The 27,253-nt window shown below is 44.4% G+C and overlaps 2 protein-coding genes across 3 annotated transcripts in view; both read right to left on the minus strand.

The window, feature by feature from the left end:
* USPL1 (ubiquitin specific peptidase like 1) overlaps window positions 1-14,451 on the minus strand; it is a 33,185-nt gene extending 18,734 nt beyond the window's left edge. The window contains exons 1-5 of one of the 2 annotated variants that reach the window (XM_061563996.1): window positions 14,251-14,451; window positions 12,930-12,992; window positions 11,755-11,877; window positions 9,166-9,847; window positions 7,548-7,730 (exon numbers count right to left, since the gene is read on the minus strand). In XM_061563996.1, the coding sequence (XP_061419980.1) occupies window positions 7,548-7,730; window positions 9,166-9,847; window positions 11,755-11,877; window positions 12,930-12,932 (991 nt within the window). In that variant the 5' untranslated portion in view covers window positions 12,933-12,992; window positions 14,251-14,451. Of the gene's footprint in view, window positions 1-7,547; window positions 7,731-9,165; window positions 9,848-11,754; window positions 11,878-12,929; window positions 12,993-14,160 lie in introns of both variants that reach the window. The other variant, XM_061563995.1, reaches the window with a different exon arrangement.
* The window catches only part of LOC133350037 (trafficking protein particle complex subunit 2-like), a 112,675-nt gene that overhangs the window by 19,419 nt on the left and 66,003 nt on the right, over window positions 1-27,253 (minus strand). The gene's annotated exons all lie outside the window — the stretch shown is intronic.

Genomic DNA, 27,253 nt, shown 5'->3' on the forward strand with positions numbered 1-27,253 from the left:
TTCATCCCCTTTTGTTGATTTGCTCCAGATTTGACTCCCATTCCCCATTGCGTTTTTTTTATATCTTCCCACAACTCTTCCCCTCTCTCCTTTTTCCTGCTCCTTACGAATTCTTCCTACCAGTCTCCACCTTCACCTCCCTCCCCCTCGCTCTTGTCAATCTATAACTCCTGAAATCAACAGCTGAGGATCACTACAATATATGCTTGCTTGAGCCGGTCCCTTTCCGCGGACGTTTTGCGATCACCGCTATCTGCTTTCTGAACCCAGGATTAAAACTCGCGCAGAGATCAAAGTGACCGTAAAGAACAGCAACGCAAATCTCGCAGACGTGACAGCTCGCATCTTCCTCTTCCAACCAAAGAAGTAAATAAAATATGGCATTCCTCACTCTCTTCCGCGAAGTGAATGCAAGTGGGTTTTTTTCCGTCCTCGCCTTTCAAAACGCCGCGTGTAAAAGTGACGGCGACTTGCGTTTTAAAAGCGAATAAGTAACGGCTGTTGCTTAGGCAGCACCATCGAAAGACGTATGCTTCGTCTCACAAACGCTCTGCTCAATGTCACACGTGGCAATATTAAACATTAACACAAATTATGACATTCAGCAACCCGGCGTGCAGTAGCCACGATGACAATGGCAGATAACGCTCGCCGCTCGTCACGAAATAAACGGTTTCTGCAGACCTGCGCGGTAAACATTGTGAATTACGTTAGAGGTTACACTCCAGCAACCCCAAGAGCCAAGGAATAAACCTACTTGTATTGCCAAGTTGTTTAATGTATGGTACGTGTACACGCGCAACCCTTTTGTCAATCCGCTATTGCATGAGAGCCTCTCCATGGTGTATCATAGCGGACAATTTGAACAAGCTTCAACAAGCTGGTCATGTGTAAAGGCAAGAAGCGTAGACGATGCAGCACGGTACAATACATTTGTCTGCATCGCCCTCAACTGACAACGTTCCATGGTGGCATACGACGCCTGTTTAAAGTGCAATTTAAAACTCCGAATCTTTTTCCCTTTTTCCTTTATCTTTTCTATCTCTTCCTAATCTTTCTTTTTCGTCTCTCTCCTTTCCGTTGTTCCGCCATTGCCTGCGACACCACAATTATGGGGCCCTACTATTACCATGTTTATGCTGATCGTTGCGCGCTTTCCTGCATTCGTCACGTTAAAAACGTAAATAAATAGAATTGTAAAAATATAACCCTCTGAATTTTACACAAAGCGCAGCAACATACAATTCCGGCAGAATGCGGCTGAGTGTGGAGTGCGGTGAATTAAGCTGGCACGCGTACACGAGCAACGCTAACGGATCGACGGGCGCATCCTCCGGGCCGCCACCTGGCCTGGTACGAGCTCACCCCGACTGCTTGAAACATCATAAATTTCTCCCCCCATTCCTACCCATCTCCTCCTTTCCTGCTGAGGCACGAGCCTCCCCCATTCCGCACAGCGATCCGCGCGGCGCTAATGATCTCTGACGCACGTTCGCAAAACCGCATTGCGCCGCGCGAAGCGGTTTTGCGAAATAAATTCCCCGCGTCGCAAACTTTGCACCAACCACATCCGGGCCCAAGGGGAGGATTTTGTTAAAATACTCTCACAATGTTTTGTTGGAGGGGAGTGCGGATATGGACAGGAGAGCTCCCTGCCCACATATCCCGGATTCCTCTGGGGTTTGGATCCATCGCTTGACTGTAGCTTCACAACGTAAATCCTGATTTTCAATACCACGAGAATTTTTTTCCATCCCCCCCCTCCACCCCCAACAAAAGATCAGGGGTGAACTCTGGGCTAAAAGGGATTTGCGATGTAAGACATTAAAAATGGAAATATTTTACACATGTACTCTACGATGCCAAATTCTAAAACATTTTCTGCTCTTATGCCTGTTTTTCCTTAAAAGGAGCCCCAGTAAGTGTGCAATAGAAGGGTTGGAATTATGCACTGTAAGCGTGATTTACACGCAAATATAAGCGAAGCATTTTTGCATTGTAAAAAGAAAAGAAAAAAACATTTTCAGATCCAGTCTGGAAAATAATAACTTTACATTTCATATTTAAACAATGCCGGTCTAGCAACAACAAGTAAAGCAGTTTGTGCGCACAAAACTGCTTTTTAACATGTGTACGAGTGTGTAAGTACAGATATGAAGGGTGGTTTATCGAGTGGCCAGCACACTTTGTCACAATCTCAGCAACCGGGTACACAAAGATTCACCTCCACCCTCTCTCTCTTCCCCTGCCAACCCCCCCCCCACCCTTAATTCTTTAAATTGTCACAAATTGGGATAGAATAAATTATTTTCTCCACATTTGTACCGTCTAATTTGTACTGCCTGTCTCGTTTGTATTGTCTGTATCGTTTGTTTTATAGTTGTTCCATCCGTATTAAGCTAAAGCTTAATTTACATGTCATTTGCATGACTCTTAAATACAGTAATTGATTGTTCCGTGCAGGATCTGGAGGTAGTTGTGAGCGTAAGACTCCACTTTAAATCGCTCGGTCGACAAATCTTTGTTACGTGCCTACCAACAATGTGCACTCGATTCCATACCATGCACACTCTTGCAAATGATTATAATCATTCAGATAATTATCTGAATCTGGCTTGTGCCCCTGCCCCTAGATCGACTCAGCCTCAAATGAGGATCCAGACCAGTGTGACAAGATCTACATTGGGTAGACAAGCGATTGGGCACGGTGCTGATCACATCACCCTCTTGTGCATTTCACCAACCCTAATAGATGCTTGCTAACGTGTCCAGTCTACACAGAAGGCCGGGAGGAGCCTTGTACATTTGATCCAGCAACAAAACATTCTTATAAACATTCAAATATTTTGCTGTGAACTTACTTTGGATCCCAGGTCTCCCTTTAGCTGAAAAAAAATAGAGTTTGTTTCATTGAATTATCATGTGGTTATAAATTAAGTTCATGGTGATGATGATAAATTGCACTGCTACGGTGAAAAAAACAAGCAAGCCTTCCCATAGACAACGATCCAAGCACACATGGCTTTTTAGTGGGTTTTTTTTCATTCCCCAACAATACGACATGCAGTTCAGCATTCCAGGCCGTGGTGCAGCTATCGAGTGTGCAGCCGGTGCAACTGCACCGGGGCCCATGGGCTAAAGGGACCGTCTTCCAATCCGAAAGAAGTACCGATAAAGTTAGAATAAAAACTGACATACACGAACGTCATCGAAATGGCAAATGGTGAAGGAAATATAAAGGTGCGGCCCTACGACTACCTGTTCATGCCACCGTTTGATGGAAGATTCTCTCTTAGAGGGAGATCTGGAGAGCCCCTCAAGTAGCTATTTGGCCTACTTATCTATGCTAGACATACATCTTGGTAGAGGCGAGAGCACCCACACTCTGCTTCACCACACACGGCCTGCCGATGGGCTATCTGGGGTACCCAACTTGTACTGCTGGGTCCACAGAGGCGTGGGGAATGAGAGACTTGCCCGTCGTCTCAAATGCCTCGACGGGAGATAAAAACCAGCGACCTCCGGATTCGCAAGTCCAGCGCAGCAGCCATCACACCACGGCAGGGGGGAGGGGAACGTAATCACGGCGACAACATTTGCCAGCGAATGACAAACGTAAACAACTCATTGGCGTGTCAGGTGAGTCAAAGTTAACGGAACGTAGCTTCCAAACATGTAACCGAAATGTGTTCTGTGGCTACGAATTTCCCAACGTGAAGCTCCCACAAAGCCACTGAGGACCTCCAACTTCCTCTCTCTCTCGCTCCCAAACTCCTGAGCGGGCAACAAAGCGCTGGCTAAGGAAGCCCGTGGGCTGTGCTGAGCAGGAACCCCCACGGGACACCATTACCAGACATTTAAAACCAAAAAGCAACAAGGTTTCAGAACACGCTAACTTTCGCAGAGGATTGTTCACGCACATGACGCTCTTACCGCATGCACCGCTTGAGGTCACGCCGTCGTTCTGTTACAGCTCTCCCACTGCCTGCAGCACTGTGTGCGAGCGCTCAGCTGAAGCCGAATGTAGTCGTCAATTTTCAACTATTGGTTTAAGGTGGAAGGTGGTCGTGGGTCGGGGCGCAGAACTGGCACCGCCGAGATCCTGGATTAAAGTCCATGCCTGCCGCCTGTAATTATACTGCGGTTGTTAATTGTAGTGGATTGACGGTCTCATTCGCACACAACAAAAAAGCCATCACATTTGTGACCAACCATGTGGCTGTGCGTTCGGGCTGGTGGCTCGCAATCAGCAGGGTTGCGAGTTCATATCCTGGTTGGGAATTGATTCAGGCAATCATCCCTCTGGGGTTGATAAAATAGGAACCACTGTGTGGAGAAGTTAACAGTAGTTGTCCGACAGAGAAACTTTCCATAGCAATGGGGAATTTCCACCATTGGCTCAGGACTATGAACAGAAGAGCACCACCTCAATGCAAATTTGAGCAATAAATCACTTTGACATTACATATGGTTCTGCACTTAATTTTGCTAATTTCAAGAACTGAACATGAACCGCATTGATTTGACTTTTAATGCGAGGTTTATGCCAATCCAATTGCGCGGGCACTTGTGTGCCCTGAATGTTGCCCACTTTCCTGCATTCGTTATGTAAACAACGTAAGTAAAAAACATGTAAAAATATAACCCTCTGTATTTTACACAAAGCGCAGCAACATACAATTCCGGCAGAATGCGGCTGAGTGTGGAGCGCGGTGAATGAAGCTGGCACGCATACACGAGCAATGCTAACGGATCAGCGGACGCATCCTCCGGGCCGCCACCTGGCCTGGTACGAGTGGGTTGCAAAGTGCTGCCACCTACTGTGTGGACCAGAGGTCATTTAAAGGGACATCGGATGAGTTATATGACGGGCAATTCTCTAACACGAAGGGTTCCACTGCTCTGTGAGAGATTCTGAATTGATCCTTTGTCTCAAGACTTGACAGGGAGAAAACAATCCGTGGAACATTGGGGGAAAAGATTAAAACAAACTATTGATTTAAGGCAGGCTTCTTTGACTCCAGCCTCACACAATCCTTCACAGTACCATGTTTCCATACTTTCCAATCATCGTGTATGTACTGTACAATGTGCAACAACTTCTTTGCAGCATTCAAATGGAGAAGAGTGGTGAACAAGGAAAGACGGACCAGTGGGGAATGTGAGGACTGGAGGTTGACAAATCTGACCTTAAACTAACGATTGAAACAGTGATGGCTCTATAATGCTTTAATTTAATATTTGAACATTGCAATCCAATGGAAGAGTAATAGCACGCCAATTCAATGGCTATGAGCAAGCCACGTGGTAACACATGGTAAACCCATTGTGTATAGTTGGGCAATTCTCTGTGAAGAAATATTTTCTGGGATTTATCCAAGAAGAAAAAAAAAATACTCAACAACGAAAATGACCAGGCATACCAAGTAAAAATCTTGTGAAATAAAAAAAAAATTAGTCTTGAGACTCAGCAAGACTTTATTCTGACAATTTAGATTTGTAAACAACTGCTGGGACAAACACAACAGAGATTTTGCAATACAGAAATACCTTTACCAGCCAGAATTATTGGAGGGTGAGAATTATTGGAGGGTGAGAGGGTGAGCCTTTCCGATTGTGGGGGGGGGGGGGATATCCAGCATCATCAGCAGCCATGGTCAATCCACTGCTGGTTGGCAAAACACAACTGCATTTCAAGACACTTTGTAGTTTCTTTTGGTTATTATTTCAAATGACCGCTTGAAAGGGAGCCCACAACTTTGCCCGCGTGACTGGAGTCGAGTTATTTTTGTTTACCTAGGAAAGACTTGCCAAGCCCCAGGACTGGTTTTCCACAGAGTCCAACATTGGCACGTTTTGGTCAAATCCAATACTGAGCGATGAGCACGATAGCATCGATCAAACTGTTACTGGATTGTACACATAAGACTCTAGCGGAATGTGCCTTTAGCGAGCACCTATTATGGCTAACGAAATCCACAAGGGGTTGAGATGGTGGTCACCACCAGGCTTGGCCTTGTCTTCCCAGTAAAGATCTTTGCACAATTGGCTTGGTATTCATTTTAGGCTCAGTCGATCTAGAGGAAAAGGGCCACAGGCCAGATTCAGACACTCTTTTTCCAATAGTGTGCATGAGATGGAATCAAGTGCACATTGTCGGTAGGCACTTCACGACGATTCGTCGACCGTGCGATTTAAAATAGATTCTTACGCTCACAATACCTGCGTCGGATCCTGCATGGAACATTCAGTTACTGTTTTCAGAGTCATGCACGTGATATGTTAATGTTACATATGATTATAAGCTCTAACTCATTCAACACGACGTGCTTGCAACAAATGAACCACAATACCTTGCTGATCTCGTCAAGGAGCATAAACCATCACGCGAACTCCGGTCATCCTCAGAGCGGCTTTTAGCTATTCATCGAACAAAGATGGTCACTGCATTACGCGCTTTCAGATGCACTTCTGCGGTCGTCTGGAACACTCTACCTTCCGATAATTAGGAAGCCACTGCGGCTATGCACTTTTAAATCTAAATTAAAAACGAATTTCTTTACAACTGCTTTTGGTGTGTAGTTTGTTTCCTTCCCCTGCACCTCTAATTAGCACGGTTGACTACTTATGGTGCGAAAGAAGTTCAACATACATACATTTAGAAACATGCGTTTAGATAATTTCGATTATTTGGCTGCTATAAATCTCCACATGATAAGCCGCTTCGTTGAGCTATCATTTGTGGCCAGGTCACTTGTGAAAAGAAGATAACAGCTCAGTGGACTTTACGTGGTAGAATAAAAACTTTGTTTTATTTTTATTCTTTTTTAGTGATTTGGCTACATTTCCTATACTTTACACTGCAATCGTTTTTTGGATTTTTTTGTTTTGTTCATGGAATGTTCTGACCCCATGCCCATCCTGGACATCTGTGAAAAATAGCTTTACAGCTCATCAGATTCCTCCAGCGTAAATAAATATTCAGATTCTGACATACCTATTATTAGGTCCACATTTTAGGCAGAGTTGCTTCTTTTTGTTTGCTTTTTTGACTACTTGTGTTGTGGTTATTGCAAACATGATGCCTTGAATAAAGGTGTCAGTTTTGTACCAGTTTAAAAGGGTAAAAACCTACTACTATATTTTGCCACTGGTAAAAGAGATCTCATAGTGTAAATGCTTGCCCCGAGCTCTCATTACTCTGATAGTGCACTGTGTTTGAGTTGTACGCCTTCTGGTGTCATCTGGTCCAACACCAATGGAGACTAGGCTCTAAAGAAAGCCGTCTCGGGTGTGGACCAATCAACTTCAAGGACAGTGCATATTATTATCATTATCAGAGTTGCTTCTTTTTTTTGTTTACTTTTTTGACTACTTGTGTTGTGGTTATTGCAAACATGATGCCTTGAATAAAGGTGTCAGTTTTGTACCAGTTTAAAAGGGTAAAAACCTACTACTATAGTGAGGGGGGGGGGGGGTCCGGGGGGAGGCGGGGAAGGTGGGGGAGCAGGCACAGGCAGGGCTGCACCTTTACCTTAACCTCTTACCCAGCTGGCACTTGAGTCGCGGCTGCATTGCACTGAAGACCGCCATGCGCACACCGTGCAAGGTAGCCGTAGCGGCGGCGGTGGCTGCAAAGGATTCGGCAACGGGAGCGGTGGTGGTGGCGGCGGCGGCGGTGGCGGCGGTGGCGGCAGCGGCGCCGCGTGCCCGGTGCCCTTCCGGCAAGCCTGCGAGAGAGAGGCAAGGCGCGCCAAGTCGCTCGTAAGTTACAACAGTAGCCCCCAGCCTTTTCACACGGAAGGCCTGCTTTTGATCAACATTTATTTTACTCCACAGTAAAATATATATATATAGGATTCAATGATAGGCCACGCTGAAATGTCAAGCGCCAATGTGTAACCGGCAGTGGCAAAAGGCTCAGTTATTCCAGACTCAAATGTACGTTTTAGATTACTTTGGGCGCGTTGCTTTTATGGTATTGGCACTGTCGTCATCGATGCTTATAGTACGTACTTATAGCGTTGTTGTCGTTCGCCTGCTGGATGATAGCCTTCCCACTGTGTGGATCATGATGATTATTTGACCATACTTCCCCATGTTCATAAGAAAGGGACCTTGGTTTTTACACATTTGACATAGAATTCCTGTTAAATGTATTTTAGAAATGCATTATTTCCAAAAACTTACACTTTAAAAATGCAATCCTTCGAATAATTAAAAACTATCAGTACAATACAGTCCGGCACTTATCATTACTAGAACTAATGTTGACATTAATAGCAAAGGCACCATAATTCTGACACACGTAACGATTATTATTAGTGCTGGTATTGTTGAAATGTTTTCAACAAACAACGTGTTTACACTAAACAAGTGGGGCTGTCACTTGCTTTAAGTGAGACACTGTCAGGCCACCACTGTTTAGTCTGCTGATGTGATCCAATGACAGGAAGTCTGGCTCTAAGGAGACCTGCCCTGATCATCGTCTGCTTAATAGCTGGTGTGGCGTAACAACCCGCAACCCCACACACACACACTCACACCAGGTTCGCGACGGCCGTTAAAACACCAGGGGATGTAAACTAAACATACACGTGGCTCCACAAAAAACTCCTCCTTAAAATAAGTGCCAAATTACGGCAGCTCGACAATGACCGATGTGCACGGTTGCAAAAACGAGCTGTGTCGTGTTTCTAACGATATCGACTGTCGCTTAGCCGAAGCTAAATTCACGTACACTGTAAATATACCGCCGAGGTCAGTGAGTCAGAAATGTTCTCGTCTTCAAAAGACGTCAGACGATGTACAGCCTCATTGACATGCTGTCAAACTGCCGCCCTCCAGAGGGGATGCTACTAAGCGAGATTGTTGTCCAAATAGAACCGACGACTTTGAGAAAGCAAACAATTGTGCGCAAAATCCGCTTCGCCGTAAGCGAGCGTCAACTTCAAAGTAACTTGAAAGACATTTGATCCACTGCATTATTTGTTCATCGGATGCACCCAGACTCCTCTCACTAGTGGGCGGATATATCGCACGATGAGCCATACTCCAGAGCTACGCGCTGACTAAACATGATCATAATAATAATAAACCATGATGCATTAATAAAGTTCGTGCTCCACATTTCACAAGAACATTCAGGGCAATGTGTTCCATTACCTCCGCTTTGTAGGGTGGTGGCAAGCATGGCCTGTGCTTGGTTATACTGGGTTAACAGAGTCTGCACAAAGCATTCCTGAGATATTCCGACACTGCCTTTGGGTGCGCAGATTCTACTCTGCTGGAGAAACCTTTGCTGGACACTCCTGCTATGCACCAGGACCATCAAAATGCAGTCGAGCCAGCACAGGGCATATTTGTTCTGCCACTGTAGCACACGACCCGCGAGATACGTCCAAGGAGGCTGAGTAGCGTCCTCTTCACTCCGCTGGTCGTTTTCTGTCCTCAGTCTCGAATAAGAATGCTCGGAAAGCTGCGCTGGAATTTCCAAATCTAATCTGCCTCCGTGCGAGCCTTCTGAATGTTCGTCGATGCCTCTCGTTCTGGATGGGCAGCCATCGCTTTCCTCGCTTGAACCCCCAAGCCCGCCGCGAACCTCTCTCGTTTTTGAAATGTCAACACTCTGCGCGCAGTTAATGCGTTTCTTCAACGGGGGAATATCTTTTGGGAGGTTTTGCTCTGAGAAATCGCCGCAGGCCCTCGTTTGCTTTATAGGTGAGCCCAAAGTCTGGATGTCTTCAACAGAAGTACGCATTCTCCTGCGGGCGTTAGCACGATGTTTCTGCGCACTGGCTTTGGTCAGAATCCTCCCGATCGGGAAGTACCCGAGTGGATAAATGCACTGCAAATCAAAGTGGGGAAAACGATTATTATAATTGTCGTTACAATTCATGTTATCGTTACAATTCAATTACACAGTAGAACATCTATAACACTGGAAGCAATTGGCAGCAGGTTGTCTTTTCATTGGCACTAATGACACGCTGTAGTTTACACAGTTACATTTTTTGGCAGATTTGTTGAATTTAATTTGGTTGCTGTAAAACAATATTGGCAAGGTATCCATCAATTTGAATTGTAATTCAATATTGAAAGGTTAAGTCTAATATTTGATGTACATCAACACAAATCTTCAAAATTTGTTTAAAAAAAAAGTAATATGCAGGCAGAACTTATGCAGCAAAAAATGCAAAGCTGCCAGTGATGTAAGAGCATGATGTAAGGGATACAAAAAACGTTACCACCATCGACTGGATTCCCGTGAATAAGAATTAAGAATAAGTATAAGCCGTAAAAACAAAGTTTTTCACTATAAATCCTTTATATGCGTGGCGGCTAGAGTCCTCTCGTCCTCTGGCTTGAGATGGCTGCCACCTATGGGTCAGATGATTGTGTGCCAGTATTAAGCAATTGGTAATTAAATATTTAATTTGTTTTCCCTAAACAGTGTCAAATTTTGGAAAACATTTTTCACGAACATTAATTGTCTCGCACAACGAGTCTGTGTGCAAAATGTCAGCTCGATTGGATCACGGGAAGTGGGTTAAAAAACGACCGAAAGATTTGCACGGTCGTAAGCAAGCAAGCAAGCGAACTTAATATAAAGGATTTAAAAATAACGCCTTCTCATCAAAATCGCCGTTTTTTACCTGAAGAGGTGAAATAATTCACCACCTTCTCAAACACGTTGGCATACCTGTCAACCCCTTATCAGTGCCCTACCTTATTACAGACCAATTCAGACCTTATTGGTCACCTCGTGCTCCTTATAAATCTCAACGTTCATCCTACAAAGTCCCATCACAAGGGAGAAACACAAAATACGGGTAAACCGTATGGGTTTGACAGGTATGTCAAGTCTACATTTCAATTCTGTGCGAGGATGTGTTTTTTAATATATATTCTTGATGGGTCCCATCGATTTTCCAAACTTTTACACGAATTCTTCTTCATAACCTGGCATACACGCACTTGACTGAGTCAGGCCACGGCACCATCATCTGCAGCGGAGAGTGATCTCAGTTCTCCATCCAGTTTGGTCAGAGGGCAACCCTCCTCCGCAATAAATGGCACTCATTTGAATAAAAACAATATTTAAAAACAGGTACTTGTTCAAGAAAACAAAGGACTTATACGTTTATCCTGTTTATTCTATTTGGAAAGAAGTGTACGATTGTATCCATCCTATACGATTTCTAAACGTTCGTTTAAATAAATTGTACTAATGCAAATAAAAAAACGGAACTGAAACTCAACGATTGTCAGTGTCTGTTAATGACATCAGCTGTAATTCAGCCTGCGATTGTGGTCTGCCTGCTGTATGATGGCGAGATGGATGGGAAACAGGTCGTAGGTTCAATCCTGACCCTTGACGCCTGTATATTTAGTGTTTGCGAGTTCTCTTCCCCTGGTCGTATGGATTTTTCTCCGGGTCCTCTGGGTTTTCCCTCCACATTTAGAATCGACATGCGTTTTAGAGAATTTGGCTACTAAAAATTTCCACATAAGCTACTTTGTTAAGGTATCAACTGTGGCGAGGTCGCCTCTGAAAAAAGAGCTATATAGCTCAGTGGGCCTTATATAGTAAAATAAATTAATTTAGTTCAGGATAGAGATGGTGGTGATCCAGGACATGAAGAAATGTGGAGTGCGCAGGGAGATGGCCCACGACCAGGAAGGAGTGGGAATATTGCCAGGAAAAAGGGAAAGCAGCAGCGAGTGTGCCAGGACGCTCATGGGAACACTTACCTGGGGGTCCTCACACAGGCTGATTGACTCACTGAAGTTGATGAGAAAGCGCCTGAGGAAGCTCGTTTTGCCATTCTTCGTGCACATTGGACATGGACCCAGCATCTGAAATCGTTTAGCCGCCTGGTGCAGAAGACACAATAGAGGCGACATGAGCAGGTGTTCAGTTTTTTAGCATTAGCGTGTTTGTATATTAACCAAAACGCAAGGCCTCCCACGTGGAACTATCAGGTATGGAATCAGCAGCTGAAGAGTTTGCAAAGCGGCGTGGAGAAATACATGCTTGAAATGAATGATGGGAGACGGGAGGAGGAACACAGATGACAATACACAAATAAGAAACCAGTGGGACTGAGCAAGGAACACATCACAAGCAAGAATGATACCCAACAGACAATACTGGTGACAGAAAAGCAGCAAAAGGAAAGCTAAAAAGTATACAACAGCACACGGGAGATGCATGCTGGGAATTAAGAGATTGAAAGATGAACACGGGAATTGGAAAATAAACGCCCTCCATAGTTAGTCTCCACACGGGCCTTCATCCCTGCTAGACATCTCTGAATGTCCACTAACCCAGCTTAATTCTTTCTTAGTTCCTGAGAAAGTATGTATGCTGAACTTCTTTCACACCATACGTAGCTAACCGTGCTAATGTAAATTTCGATTTAAAGCTTTCGTGACTGCAGGGATTCATATTATTGGTTCTTTTGGTAAAGTCACGTAGAAGGGATATAATAAAATAATACAAATTTAATTCTCACGTTTCGGCCACAACGCAAGCAGCCGTCCTCAGGTGAAAAAACAGAGCTGTCAGAAAGACAGCCGTTGTGGCCGAAACGTCGTGAGAATTTTATTGTTTTATTTTTATTATTTTATTATTTCCCTTCTACGTGACTTTACTGAAAGAACCAAGCATACGTGCTAAAGTAGTATCTGTTAGCTTTGGGGAGGCTCCTCTACACCAGTTATTGCCTGGGGGAATGGGCGGGGGGGGTGGTTTGCTGGTTGCTAATCACTGGCCTAATTTATATAATTTATCTGTCACATTTTATCGATGAAACTCAAAATCCAGCGGTGACATCTCGTGATGCAACGGTGATTTAGTTCAGTATGTGATTTTTAATCCCTTGATGTAGTTTATGATTCAATGACGTCGAGGGTGTATACGATACCATGTTTGTCCGTATGCACGAGCCTCTTCATGCAAACATTAAGAGGTGTTTTTTTCTTTATTGCTAAAAGGAAACACAAAGACACAAAAACTTCAAGTAAGCCTTTGATGTTCCTTTATTTGTAACAATTACATTTTAATTCACATAATTTCTGCAATATACTCGCGAGCAATGCATACCGTGGACAAAACTGAGAGCACAAACTAAACACAATTCCTTACTGACACGTTAGCCACTGCCTTATTGTATCTTGTATTCATCATCTGCCACGATCAATCAATCCACTGCTGGGATCTCTCTCGCGTATGTGCAACATCGCACGTGGAAATTTAAGTCTGCGAGCCATGCGATAATCCACGGAGCACTTTGCACCACTGATTTCATCACTCCATCTCCACTCGGCGCGGTTCCGTCCACCTCGGGACGCGTTGTTCGATTTTCCCTTCGGCTGGCTGCCAGTCCGCCAATATTCTTGAGCATGATTTCATTTTATTTGCCCTAGTCTCCGGATCGTACGACGCACTATTTGTGGTTCGGTATGTTTTAAAGTAAGATTTAGGGGATGCGTCTTATAATCCGGCAGAAGTGTGCGTGTGAAGACAAGTCGTTTGATCTCTATTATTTAAATACACAAACCAGGCACATGTTACTCTTCCAGAGCGTCTTATAATCCGGACAATACATTCGCGATTATTATTACAGACTAAATGTATATTTTTATTTAGCAAATACTTGTGTATGCACGCAAACATATTTGATAAAGCACATTATAACACGCGAGAGGACGTAACGGGGGGGGGGGGGGGTGGCACATTTAGCAAAATCCTGAACTGCTAAAGATCGCTTGTTGTTTGATGACATTGAGCATCGTCGACATCACTTTGTAAACAATATCGATCCAGTAGTTCTTGCGTATTTAAACGATTTGACCTCACATTTACTCGCGCTGGGTCAAGGAGAGGGGGGTTGGGGTCGTGGGCAAATTATGTCATTTTAAAAAAACTCACACGAAGCCACCGACGACTTAGAATGTAAAGCACAATACTTATACACATTTATTTGTTTAACGATGCCCCCCCGCCCGCACCAACACAAAGATCAGCGGCTATATTAAAACGCCAGTTGCGTTTTACGATTCTTTAGTAACTCGTCGACGTTATCGTGCAATGTAAACGTTGACAAACCCCCCTCCCTCCCTGCGTTAAAAAGAAAAGGAAATAAGGTTCCTCACGCGGCGTAACATTAACATTTGTCTTCTTAGCGATGTGGCAAGCCGAGGCCCAAACTAGCACCAGGGCGGGCTGCCATAGATAGGCCTCACCCCGCCGTGAACTCGCCCGTCTGCGATTCGCGAGACAAAACTGCCGTGTGGCATCCCTCGACGGTGTTTAATGAAGGCGTCTCTCAACGAGGAGACGCCGTGCCAGTGATAAGCAGTGATCGTGATTGTGTGACGGCGATTCGCTTTTGGCGTTTTGCGAGCGATCAAACGCCGTAAACACAAGTCGAGTGGAGCGGTGACGTCGTCGCGCGCGGCGACTGCGCATGCGCGAACTGGGGGGGGGGGGGCACAGCAGGAGGGGGGGGTACAGCTGGTCGTGGCATCTACCTGTGATCTCAGTGAGTTGAAATTATGGCACCTGCTGGGTCTGTCCCTAGACCTCATGCACATAGCCTGGCACCTAGCCTGGCACAGGAGGGGGTACAGCTGGTAGTGGCATCTACCTGTGATCTCATGTCAGTCGAAACCATGGCACCTGCTGGGTCTGTCTCGAGACCTCATGCACCTAGCCTGGCACCTAGCCTGGCACCTGCTGGGTCTGTCCCTAGACCTCATGCACCTAGCCTGGCACAGGAGGGGGTAGAGCTGGTGGTGCATCTACCGGTGATCTTAATCAGTCGAAACCATGGCACCTGCTGGGTCTGTCCCTAGACCTCATGCACCTAGCCTGGCACAGGAGGGGGTACAGCTGGTGGTGCATCTACCGGTGATCTTAGTCAGTCGAAACCATGGCACCTGCTGGGTCTGTCCCGAGACCTCCTGCACCTAGCCTGGCACAGGAGGGGGTACAGCTGGTGGTGGCATCTACCGGTGATCTTAGTCAGTCAAAACCATGGCACCTGCTGGGTCTGTCCCGAGACCTCATGCACCTAGCCTGGCACAGGAGGGGGTACAGCTGGTGGGGCATCTACTGGTGGTCTCAGTCAGTCGAAACCATGGCACCTGCTGGGTCTGTCCCTAGACCTCATGCACCGAGCCTGGCACAGGAGTGGTACAACTGGTGGTGCATCTATCGGTCATCTCGGTCAGCCAACTCATGGCACCTTCTGGATCTGTCTCGAGACCTCCTGCACCTAGCCTGGCACAGTATGGGGTACAACTGGTGGTGCATCTATCGGTCATATCAGTCAGCCAACCCATGGCACTTGCTGGGTCCGTCCCGAGACCTCTTCCTGTCAGCGAACCTTCGACACTTCACGTGGCAGCCTCAAAGTGCACCTGGCCTAGCACAGGAATGTCGTGGCGACGTCACCGTCACTTAGTGGCGAATGGCGGATGTTGGTATTTGGTGGATGTGAGAGCGTGGCTGTCAGAGCCCCAACACTGATGATGGCTTGGGAGGCCACATTCTCCCTCCATGGTGTCAGAATCATCATCTTATTCGCGTGTTTACTGGGATGAGGAGGAAGGAAGGTTCCTCCAATGAGCTGTAAAGCTGTTTTCTCTCCACATGTGTTCCAGGAGGTGGGTCGCACGGGGTCAGAACGTTGCAACAGCAAACAATGCAAAAATACAATAGGGTGCAAAAGTACGTATAAGAAAGGTCAACACATCCTTAAAAATATATATACAAATAAAACGAAACTCTTTTTTTTATATTACTAGGTAAAGTCCACTGAGCTATTCGCTTATTTTTTTAGAAGCGACCTGACCACAAATGATAGCTCAATGAAGTGGCTTATCATGCGGAAATTTATACCAGGAAAATAATCTAAACGCATGTTTCTAAATGGCCTATTCCTCATATCATCATCATCATCGTCACCAGCCATGGTCAGTTCACCGCTGAATGAAGGCCTCCTCCCCAAGCCGCCGAAATCATCCACCCAGCACCTACATTAATATATCGCCGATCTGCTCAAGTTTTATTGACCACTGCGAAAACGTAGATCTGCTGAATCTGGTCTGCTCATCATTCCAAAGACAAGACTGTGGTGTGTTCCCATAGGAAACGGAGCCTTCTGCAGCCAGGCTCTGTGATTGTGGAATCCTCTTCCTCGGTCAGTTCGGGACTCCGAGTCTGTTTCACCTTTTAAATCACCGTCTAAAAACGAACCTATTTGTTCTACAGGCTTTCCCCGTGAGTTAAGATTTTTTTTAAAAGTTATTTGATTACATTACTCTGTAATTATTATTATCAGTCGCTGTAATCATGGTTCTTCATTTTATTTGAACTTCGAGTGTAGTGATTGATATGGTTATCAGCTTTCTATTTCGCTTAGATATTATACCTGTGAGTGTAGTTTTATTTTTTACATACACGCTTTGAAATACTTTAATATGAAAGGTGTTTTATAAAACATAGATTATTAATATCTCCCAGGTGGCCAACCTCTCTCTCAAATGGGTCCCATGCTTTGGCTGCCACTCCATGGTTAATTATTGGCCAGGAATCAAAATCTGGATATTTAGTGATACTGGAGGAATCCGATGAGCTACCAAGTTCGTTCTCACAGACGTCACCCACGTGCCATCATTGTCACTTCTAGCCATGGACGTCCCCTGCCCAAGCCCACTTTCTGTTCATAATAGTTTGAATGGTGTCATTAACATGCGTGCGTTCTCTCATCCACGTGTTCGCCATTGTTTTCAATACATTGCAAATAATGAACTGCAATTACATTTTTATTAATTGTAAAAAACTAATGATGCAATGCATAGCGGATTAATTATACATCCCTTTTTTACTGAAAACATTAGCCATACCTCATGTATCGAGGTAACATTCAACACGTTAACTCTCCGAGGTCGATAAAATAGCTATCCACTTTGATAGAAAATAGATAAACGGATAAGATGTCTCCTTCTAATAGCTGTCTCTCCACATAAAAATATATATATCTATTTGCACACAACCCATCAGCTCCATGTCTTCTCTAGGCTTGCATAATCTCAGCAGCATTAACTCAGAAAAATACGAATTCTACAGCGGTTTCGACATGCAGCGTTTAATCACCACGGTAAGTTTTGCTTTAATCAATCCTGACAGATGTTACTTTGTTACAAGTCAATTGCATGCTGTTATTGATACCCCTGCCATACGAATGTGGAATTTCCACCATTGGCTCAGGGGTGTAAGCAGGAGACGAGGCATGCTCCGCGCTCGTTTCAGCGGAAAAACAACTTTGACCGTTGGCTCTATGTCAATATTTGTGTTTAAGACATCCTGGAAAAAAACCTGATAACCCACAACAGTTCATTGTTGTCGTTAGGAGGAGGGGAATTTCGTGGATGGATACAGTTCATTGTGCGACCATCCGCTCGGAGATGATTACAATAAACCACGTCACGCGTGGATGCGGACGGGATTGTAATATGAATAATAATAAAGATGCTCAGTCCTTTATCAATCCACTGCCGGATTAAGAACACGATAGGTTTATTCTAGAGTTGTACACAGGAAATACAGTTATGTGGGTTATGCTCTTTTTGTTCCAGACCACTTTTCGGGTATCACCAATGAGACCACGTGTCTCTTTTGAGAGGAAGACTCGAGTCGTACAGAGGTAGCTGTCATTGTAACCGAGGTAACTTTACTCAAAAATTACTCTGGGGCAATTGCGACCCTCGACCAGTAATGCCAGTCAATTCCACGTTCCTGTGACAAGGCCCAGTTGACCCTCATCACAGCCATTGTCGGGTTCTAGACAGGAATGATGGGCTGAATCATTCGTTTTACAGCTCCTTTATCAAGCCACTGTTGGATGACAGCCTCAAACTACGCTGTTTTGGTCATGGGGGTGGGGGGGTTCATTGACCATACTTCACCACGCTGATCGGTGCGTTTTTGTTAAGGAGAAAGAGTGCACAGGACTGGTTCAGATATCGTTCACCTCCGATGTGATCCGTGGCTGGCAATTGAACGAAGTGAATTGCCTGCAATAGCCCGATGCTGCATTAATTAACAATAGCTTGTACAATACAGTACTACACTGGACATTTGTACATCAATTGTTTAGTAGTATTTGAATACGTCTATGGTATAGTATACATACATGCAATATGCGGGTCAAAGAATCGTTGTTTAACCGCATCTTTCTTTATAAAAAAAAATAAGTCGTACACGCAATAACTTTGCGCACGCTATATCCTTGGCTATTGAGACAGCGCTTCGTGTCAGAAAAACTGAGGCTCACTTGATGGACTCATGCGGTCGGCTTGGTTTGGTTGAGTATTCGTTTGGCTCACAGCGAGCGAGTGGCATTGTGTGCAGGCCAGAGGTCGCAACCGGGTACCCGATACCCGTACCCTACCCGATAGCCGGCTACCCGTGCCCGGCCGGGTACGGGTACCCGTTTGCGACCCTGGTGCGGCCGGGTATGGGTACGGGTAGGCCGTGAGTCACTGGTGAGTAACCGTTTGTCACTCATTTCGGGTAGGGTACAGGTAGGGAACGAGTACCCGTATCCGGCCGGGTACCCATTTGCGACCCTGGTGCGGCCGGGTACGGGTACGGGTAAGGAATCAAAACCAGTTTGCGACCTCTGGTGCAGGCGACTTGCGTGCGATTCCTGCTGTTGCTCATTGTGGTGGTGCCCGTTCTTTGCGTGGAATTAAAAACAACACTTTTGAAGACATCCTTATCGTATTTTGTTAACCAAGCAACCAGATAGCCACTCAGGCCGTCAGAAGTTCATTATCTATCGTGAAAAAAACAATAGATTGTGGTTGCATGTTTACCCCATTCGCAGCGCCTCTTAGCAAACTATTTATTTAAAAAAACCACAAGTCAGCATTGTGTCACCACGTATTTATAACCGACATTCTAATGGTGACCTCATTTTGCAACATAAATGTTGTGCGGTAATTTAATGGGGGGAGGGAGGAGCGGGCTTTAACTCATTCACAAATCACATCACGGTTTATGTAACATTGCATACATTAGGTATGTGTATATTTTATTTCACTTAATTTTTACGAACCTTTTTTTGTCAATCCACTGCTGGATGAAGGTCTCCCCACGCCATGTCGGTCATGGGAGGGGGTGAGATGGGGAGGGTGAGATTGGGGGGGGGGGTGTTGACCATACTTCGCCACACCGGTTAGTATTCATAGCCGGGAGTGGAGCTCAGGTCGCCGGGTTAATTGCGCGATGCGCTAACTGCTGTACCACCGCTCCAGCCACTTAAACGTATATGCATCTCTGACATCGTTTAGTTCCAGTTGATTGTTTTGTATCCCATTGGCTACTTGTAAAAATTATATAACTTCATGAAATACATGGGGGGGAGGGGAGCGGTGGCGCGGTGGTTCGCACACTGCACGATGAACCCGGCGACACGGCTAACATCAGTGGAGAATGATGTGAGAGGCAGTCTTGGAGGCATTCCCTCCACCAACTTCACACTGACCGACCGAATGTCGTGATGAAGTATCATCCTTCAACAACCCCAAATGATCGACACGGCAGAGGGATGCCTTCATACAGCAGTGGGTTGAAATTTTTATTTAAATACAGAATATATCACTAGACCCAGCCACTCCTTTATAACCCTTGGGCTACACCAATTTCAAACCTTTAAAACAGTCTGCATCAGCAGCAGGCCATGCTTTCCCACCTGATGACGGACGCTTGTGTTGCGCCCGAAACGTCGTGATTTATTTTATGTTTATACCTACGTGACTTTAGCGAAATAACCAAAGAGTATATCAAGGAGGGTCAAAGCATGCTCATACCCATTGCTTGATTTAACTCGACGATGAATGTTGACTCGTCTCACAAAGATATAGCTATGTTCGACGGAAGCATACGAGTTAGTATAATCAATTGAGCATGCATAAAGGGGCATGCTAACCACACATTACTTGATTGGTTCATGCACGTATTTGGTTTTATTTAATAAGCTGGCATCTAATTCAAACAAATATCTAATTTGCATAAACGTGGAAGTTACAAAGCTAAGTTAGAATATATTATTACTATTTGAGAGAGGAAGAAAATCATTTTGAAAGTTCGGGATGTGAGGATTTCCACCGGAATGCAATTACCCACCCACCCTTCCTCGCGAGGAACATTACAGGGTCATTAACGTCACTTAGAAGACAGCTGGCAGGCTTTAACGACAGTCTATCTTCGAAGGAGGCTTCTGTCCAACAGTGGATTGACAAAGGGTTATTTGTCATTAGTATTATTAGTGGTATACGTAGCAACACGTATTTCCTTTGGACGCGTCAGTCAGCCAGCCAGCAAAACTTTTACAAAAGTAATTTAGCATGCGCTAAAAGTTAGACACATTTAGTAATAGACATTTAGCTGCCGCACGAGCAGATAGTTCACAGTAAATCACCATTCATACTCTTTGGTTCTTTCGGTAAAGTCACGTAGGTAAAAAATAAAATTAAAATAAATTAAATCACGACGTTTCAGCAAAATGACTGTATCACTTGATACGGTAATTTTGCTGTGCCACCTGAAGACGGAAGCTTGCATTGCCTCCGAAACGTCGTGCTTTAATTGATTTTTATTTTATTTTTTACCTACGTGACTTTACCGAAAAAAATGTATGGACCCTTGCAGTCACGAAAACTTCAAATCTAGAATTAATCACCATTCATTTGAGAACCGTTTTCTTGATTGGGGTGCCAAAAACCTGGCCATGGTAAACTGTAATCGTCCTATAAATGAAAATACCAGGTAAGGCTGGCAATTCCACAGTTCCTGTAATTGCATTTAACAATTACTTTATTTGCTTTCGTGAAAGGATTCATCTGCTTGGCCCAACGTTCTCATGCGCCCTTCATAGCATCGCTATGTTACAAATCTAGCTAAGGAGACATTGAACATGTGTGGGGGTTAGTGTAGATGCTTGCCCCGAGCTCTCATACTCTGATGGTGCATTGTCCTTGAGTTGTGCGCCTTTTGGCGTCATCTGGTCCAACCCATATGAGACTAGGCTCGAAGGAAAGCTGTCTCGGGTGTGGACCAATCAACTTCAAGGACAGTGCACATTATCAGAGTTATGTTCTTTTGTTTGTATTATGACTGCAGGTATTGCGGTCTATGCAAACATGACTCCTTGCAAAAAGGTGTCAGTTTTGTTGCCAGATAGAAGGGTAAAGAACCAATTATCATGTGTGGGGGTTCTTTTATTTTAGTTCAGTGCCAAAGCCCTTTTCGAACTCTCAACAATGAATACGACGACCATACGAGGCGCATATTCAGGCCCAAGTTGGAACATTGTTGCGGGTGACTGAAGCCCAGTTCCTTACTTACCTGCATCGTAAAGCAGTCTCATTGATCGATGCTCCGGACAGAACTCACCGATTCACGCCGGCCACTCGCACGACCGCCTCCTTATCGCTTCGTCTATCGCAACGTTTACTGATGCCACTGACATCACTCCTCCCCTCCTCCTCCCGTGATGAGGACTCGATTTACCAGACTCACTGTTCCGTGTATTCACAATAATTTGCGGATTAAAAAAAAGTGCCATGCTGATTCTTCTTCATTCGAACCTGTTCATTCACGTTTTGGGAATTCACTCCCGTTTTTGTTTTTTTCCCCCCAAAGGTGGTATAACCTCGCTAAATTAAAGGAATTCCGTAACTATATTAAAGCACGTTAGTCGTCAGTGATGTTGGTTGCCTGTTGGCTCGGGGGTCTGTGGCTCAGCAAACTATGATGTTAAAAAACATAGGATGATGTTGTTGATTTGGTTAAAACACTCTTGCAAACAAATCTAATGAACGCCTTCGTCTGTGTAGGCCCTCTGTGAAATCAGAGGGATACTTTGTGTAACATTCTAACCACAATGATGTGAATTGTTTTTTTTAGACATATTCAATGACTCTTCTTGGTTCTTTCGGTAAAGTCACGTAAGAAGGGAAATAATAAAATAATAAAAATAAAACATAATAAAATAATTCTATTTTATTATGTTTTCCTATTTATTATGTTTAATTTTATTATTTTTTTATTTCCCTTCTACGTGACTTTACCGAAAGAACCAAGAAGATGAATCCCTGCAGTCACGAAAGCTTTAAATCGAAATATTCAATGGCTATTTGTTAGTTTATTTCCTATACTGTATTTAAATTGTTAAATGTGCATACCGCTTTTGTTGGGTTGAGCGTAGCTGTCATTCTGTCCGAGTTCGATTCCAATCAAGGGCCACGGCTCACATCAGCAGCGAGTGAGATCTCACGCGGCCATGGTGCGGTCCTCCTTCATCAACCGGCACTGACCACTGTGGTAAAGTATGGTCAAACAATCCCCGTGACCGACGCTGCGTAGAGTGGCCTTTGTCCAGTAGTGGGTTGACAAAGGGTTTTATACGCCAGTACAAAGTGTTACGTGCACAGAACAGCTACTTTGTAGGGTGTTCCCCCCCTTTAAAAAAGGATGAAATAAAGTTTGTTTGGGGGCAGTGTTCTATTGTGTTACCTTGCGTGCTAGATCAGTGATTTGACGTGAAATAATTACGCATGGTAAGATATTTCTTATTTTAAAATACTCACCTAACGTGTATACGTAGAGAATACGATTGCAAACGTTACAAGCGAAATCAGTTTCATTTAAACACGATATGTGGAAGATTATATTTTAAATGCAAGGGCATATTCTACATTAAACCATTAATACGCGAAAATAAATCATCTATGCTGGACTGTTGTTGTTTTTGTTGTTGCTTTGTTGAGGAACGGACTCAAGCATGAAGCAAATAAAAGTCCACCGACACTCGCAATCAGCACGGCCTTTTAACAGCAAAACATCGTTAACTCCTGATCATCCGTGCGTGCATTATCCGGGTTACGATTAAATCCTGGTTACGGATGACGCACGCGATGATAGATAATCGATTATAAGTGTGCCCTTGTTTAATTAATACGCTGGGTTATCTCTCAGTGTGTGGCAGTTTAATTGCTAAACTGTATGATCTATTAGTGTGTGGCAGTTTAATTGCTAAACTGGATAATCTATAAGTGTGTACCAGTTTGATTGCTAAACTGGATAATGTCAGTGTGCGCCAGTTTAATTGCTAAACTGAATAATCAATTGCTAAACTGGATAATCTATTGCTAAACAGGATAATCGATAAGTGTGCGCGAGTTTTAATTGCTCGCTGCTCTTCACTCGTCGAGGGTCAGCAACTCGGTGTCCACGTGACCACGAGTATGTGGGCGAGTGAAGTGATCGCTTGAAGAAACGACGAAAAGAAACGGCGCATTCATTTGTACGTGTTCACCCCTCCCATGTTAGATGGGTAATCAAGGAGCACGTTTCCTGTACTTCCACTTAAATGCCTTGTGTTTTTTGTGTTATCCTAGCCAATACCCACCCTTCCCCTCAACCCATTATCCCGGATAATCGAGGTTGGACTGTTTCTAACTCTATACGGTAGTGGGCTGACGTTTTAGGCAATGGCGTTTGAATTGGGTTTTATGCAAAGTTAGCCTGGAAGGCAACCAGTTTAAAATATACACAATTTAGCCTATTTAAAAAATGGATTACGTTGTAGGAATACATCGTTTATCTATGTATATATATAATTAATTGTGTTCGACAAGCGGTTATGTGAATCATCAGGTAATTGGTTCAAACAATTGGCCACGAAAAGTGTGCATGATACACGATTCCTAATAACTTTTCATATCGCAGTTGCTGCTGAACGCAGGTCCGAATTATTATGAAGCAAATCGGTCAGCAACTAACAGCACTACTAGCAATATAAAAAGGGCATAAACAAATGAAGCAAAGTGAGAGGATTGTTCTGGAAAAAAATGCGAATGACTTCCGAAGCCGGCAACCCATCAGGCTAACAATACACGGGTGGTAAGGATCAAAGTTACAAATCGCATTTGCAAATGTGGCTTCTGTATCCAGCACTAATTTTCTGCATCGAGATATATTTTTTTTCATCAATATTTACGATGTTGAGGGAGGAAGGGAGGTCGTGTTTTTCTTACATTTGTTGTTGTAACCTTCTAACCCCGTGTAAAAGAGCTTCATAGCTCATCAGATTCTGTTGCTGATGATCCGTGAGCAGTGCCGGATTGAGCGTAGGGGCGTCCTCGTTTCAGAGCCCACGTGCGGTCCGCTTTTGTTCCGGTTCTATTTTTCCCCCCACACTCAACCGCTGGGCAAGGTAGGTAAGCCGGAGCGTCTGATTGAAGACGAGCTGCATGCGCAGCGAATAGGCCCCAGAATGGCGTTGTCGGATGACGTTCTCTCTGTACCTGGGACGTTTACAGAGAAACCTGCTAAAAGAAAGAACCGATGTGATAATTATTGGAAGAAAAAAAAATTAAAGGACGTATGTTTCCTTTACTACTCGAATACAAAGGTATGCAACACAACATCATCTTCTTGGTTCTTTCGGTAAAGTCACGTAGAATGGAAACAATAAAATAATAAAAATAAAACATAATTAAATAATTCTCACGACGTTTCGGCCACAACGCAAGAAGCCGTCGTGAGAATTATTTTATTATATTCTTAGGTTTTTTCGGTAAAGTCACGTAGGTAAAACATCAAAATTAATAAAAATAAAATAAAATAAAGATCACTTTATTTTATTTATTATCATTATTTTATTATGTTTTTATTATTATTTTATTATTTCCATTCTACGTGACTTTACCGAAAGAACCAAGAAGATGAATCCCTGCAGTCACGAAAGCTTTAAATCGAAACACAATATCAGTTAGTGCGTGGTGTTGTGTCACCTCTATAGCCAGTTGCTGCTTTGTCTACGGGTGGCTAGGAGATGCTAACAACCTCGCCTGGTATACAGGAGGTCGTGGGTTCGATCACGACCCTGACGCCTGCTGTATATTTGGAGTTTGTGTGTCTCTCTCCCCTTGGTCGCGTGAATCTTTCTCCGGGTTTTCCCTCCACGTTAAAAACGTGCGTTTAGAGTATCTCTGGATGCTATACATTTCCACACGATTGGCAACTTCGTTGAGCTCGTATTTGTGTTCACGTCGTTTCTGAAAAAGAGCTTTATCGATCACCGAGACTTACCTGGTGAAATAGAAAAAATTGTTTATAGTTTTATATATGTATGTGTGAACGATGTGTCTTATATTCTTGGTTCTTTCGGTAAAGTCACGTAGAAGGGAATATAAATATTTCTATTATTTATTATTACCGAAAGAACCAATCATATGAATCCCTGCAGTCACGAAAGCTTTAAATCAAAAGATGTGTCTTATGTAAGACAGTTAACTGCGGGAATCCGTGCGTGCATTCAGTCCACTCTCTCGTATTATAATCAGAGCCAGTGCATATAAATATACACAAAGATGCACAATTAACAGAAAATAACTAAACACGCACCAAAGCACTGCCTTAAAGTGTCGACCAAATAAATGGTCAATCCTTATTCATAGCATATAAACCACGTACGAACATGAACCATTTACGTCCCATGAAGGGTCATTGTCCAAAACGTCGCCGAATATATAATTATTGTCATAGTGGTTGTTTTTATGATTTAAGTTAGTGTTGTTAAAAAACGTATACTATACACACACTGTGATCGTATATAGATATCCCACTGATTTATAACAACGGCTGATTGAATATTGGAAAGTCGATGGGCTCCGTATCTTACAGAGGTGAGAGAGTGTTCAACAATCTAATTGCGTATATTGTATTGAGATACATTTATAGGGATATAATGTATCACTTTAGTAGGGACGTATAAATACAGGCGTGGGTTACCCGGAAGGTATAGATAAAGACCCCCCCCGTATAGCCTTAACAAACTGTTGGGACAAGTGCTGTTTGCGAGTAGCACCTATGAAGGCCGGCACGGCACACGAGGGTGTGGGTGGTCAACACCACGCCCGACCGCCTTTGTCTCCCTAGTGGCGATGTTACACACCGCACCAGGTACTCATTTGAGTCCGAGTCGACCTAGGGGAGGCCCAGGACCGGTTCAGACAATCGTCACTGATGTTGGCCGTGAGCGGGAATCGAACTCTGGCCGCTGGGGTTCATGGCGCAGGGCGCTAACCGCTGCACCACCGCTCCCGTATACACACACGCACGCACAGGTACGTACATATATACATGCATAACCCAGCTTTAAATAACGCTGCCAAGCCTGGTGGTGTTCATTTAGACAGCTGTCTTTCCGACAGAACCTGTTCTTCACATGAGGACGGCTGCTTGCATTGTGGCCGAAACGTCGTGAGAATTGTATTTTATTATTATTGTATTTTATTATTATTGTATTATTTCCCTTCTACGTGACTTTACCGAAAGAACCAAGAAGACATACATGCATACTTACGGCTTTGGGGCGTGAAGGCGTTCCATCAGCCTGCAGACAAATCAAAGTCAATCTCAAGACTGCACCACCACCACCAGCACCACCGAATGTACACGCGCATCCGTCTCCGGCTGCGGTTGCTGCGTTAAAAAAAAAGCCGCATGCGTCGAAGTTTCCCGATCGTCACGAATGGACCCCGGGGACGCTTTGCACGCCGCCGCTTTTACTTGAGCACCCGTGCCACCTCGTCCAGAGACGTGCCACACAATCGCCGTAACTTCACTCGCCCGCGGCCCTGCCTCCGCCTCTTGTGATGACAACCCTGGCTGGCACCGACGAAACCTACGCGTGACGTCGCGGATAGAGTTAGTGCGGAAAGTGGTCAGCGAAAGCACGCGCCGTGGTCTATAACCTGTAGGATGCGTTTGTGTGCGTGTCTATGTTGTGTTTCTCTCTTTGTGTCTGTGTGTCTGTGTTGTGTGTCTCTGTCTCTGTGTCTCTCTGTGTGTCTGTTGTGTGTGTGTCTCGCTCTGTCTCTGTGTGTCTATGTTGTGTGTCTCTCTCTGTGTGTCTATATGTTGTGTGTCTCTCTCTCTGTGTGTCTATATTTTGTGTGTCTCTCTCTCTCTGTGTGTCTATATGTCGTGCGTCTCTCTCTGTGTGGGTCTATGCTGTGGGTCTCTCTCTCTCTCTGTCACTGTGTGTGTGTCTCTCTCTCTGTGTGTCTCTGTGTGTCTATGTTGTGCGTCTCTCTCTGTGTGTCTCTGTGTGTCTATGTTGTGTCTCTCTCTGTGTGTGTCTCCGTGTCTGTGTTTGGTCTCTCT

Source organism: Lethenteron reissneri, chromosome 32 (assembly GCF_015708825.2).
Source record: "Lethenteron reissneri isolate LAM-NWPU_2019-01 chromosome 32, ASM1570882v1, whole genome shotgun sequence".
Lineage (NCBI taxonomy): Eukaryota > Metazoa > Chordata > Hyperoartia > Petromyzontiformes > Petromyzontidae > Lethenteron > Lethenteron reissneri.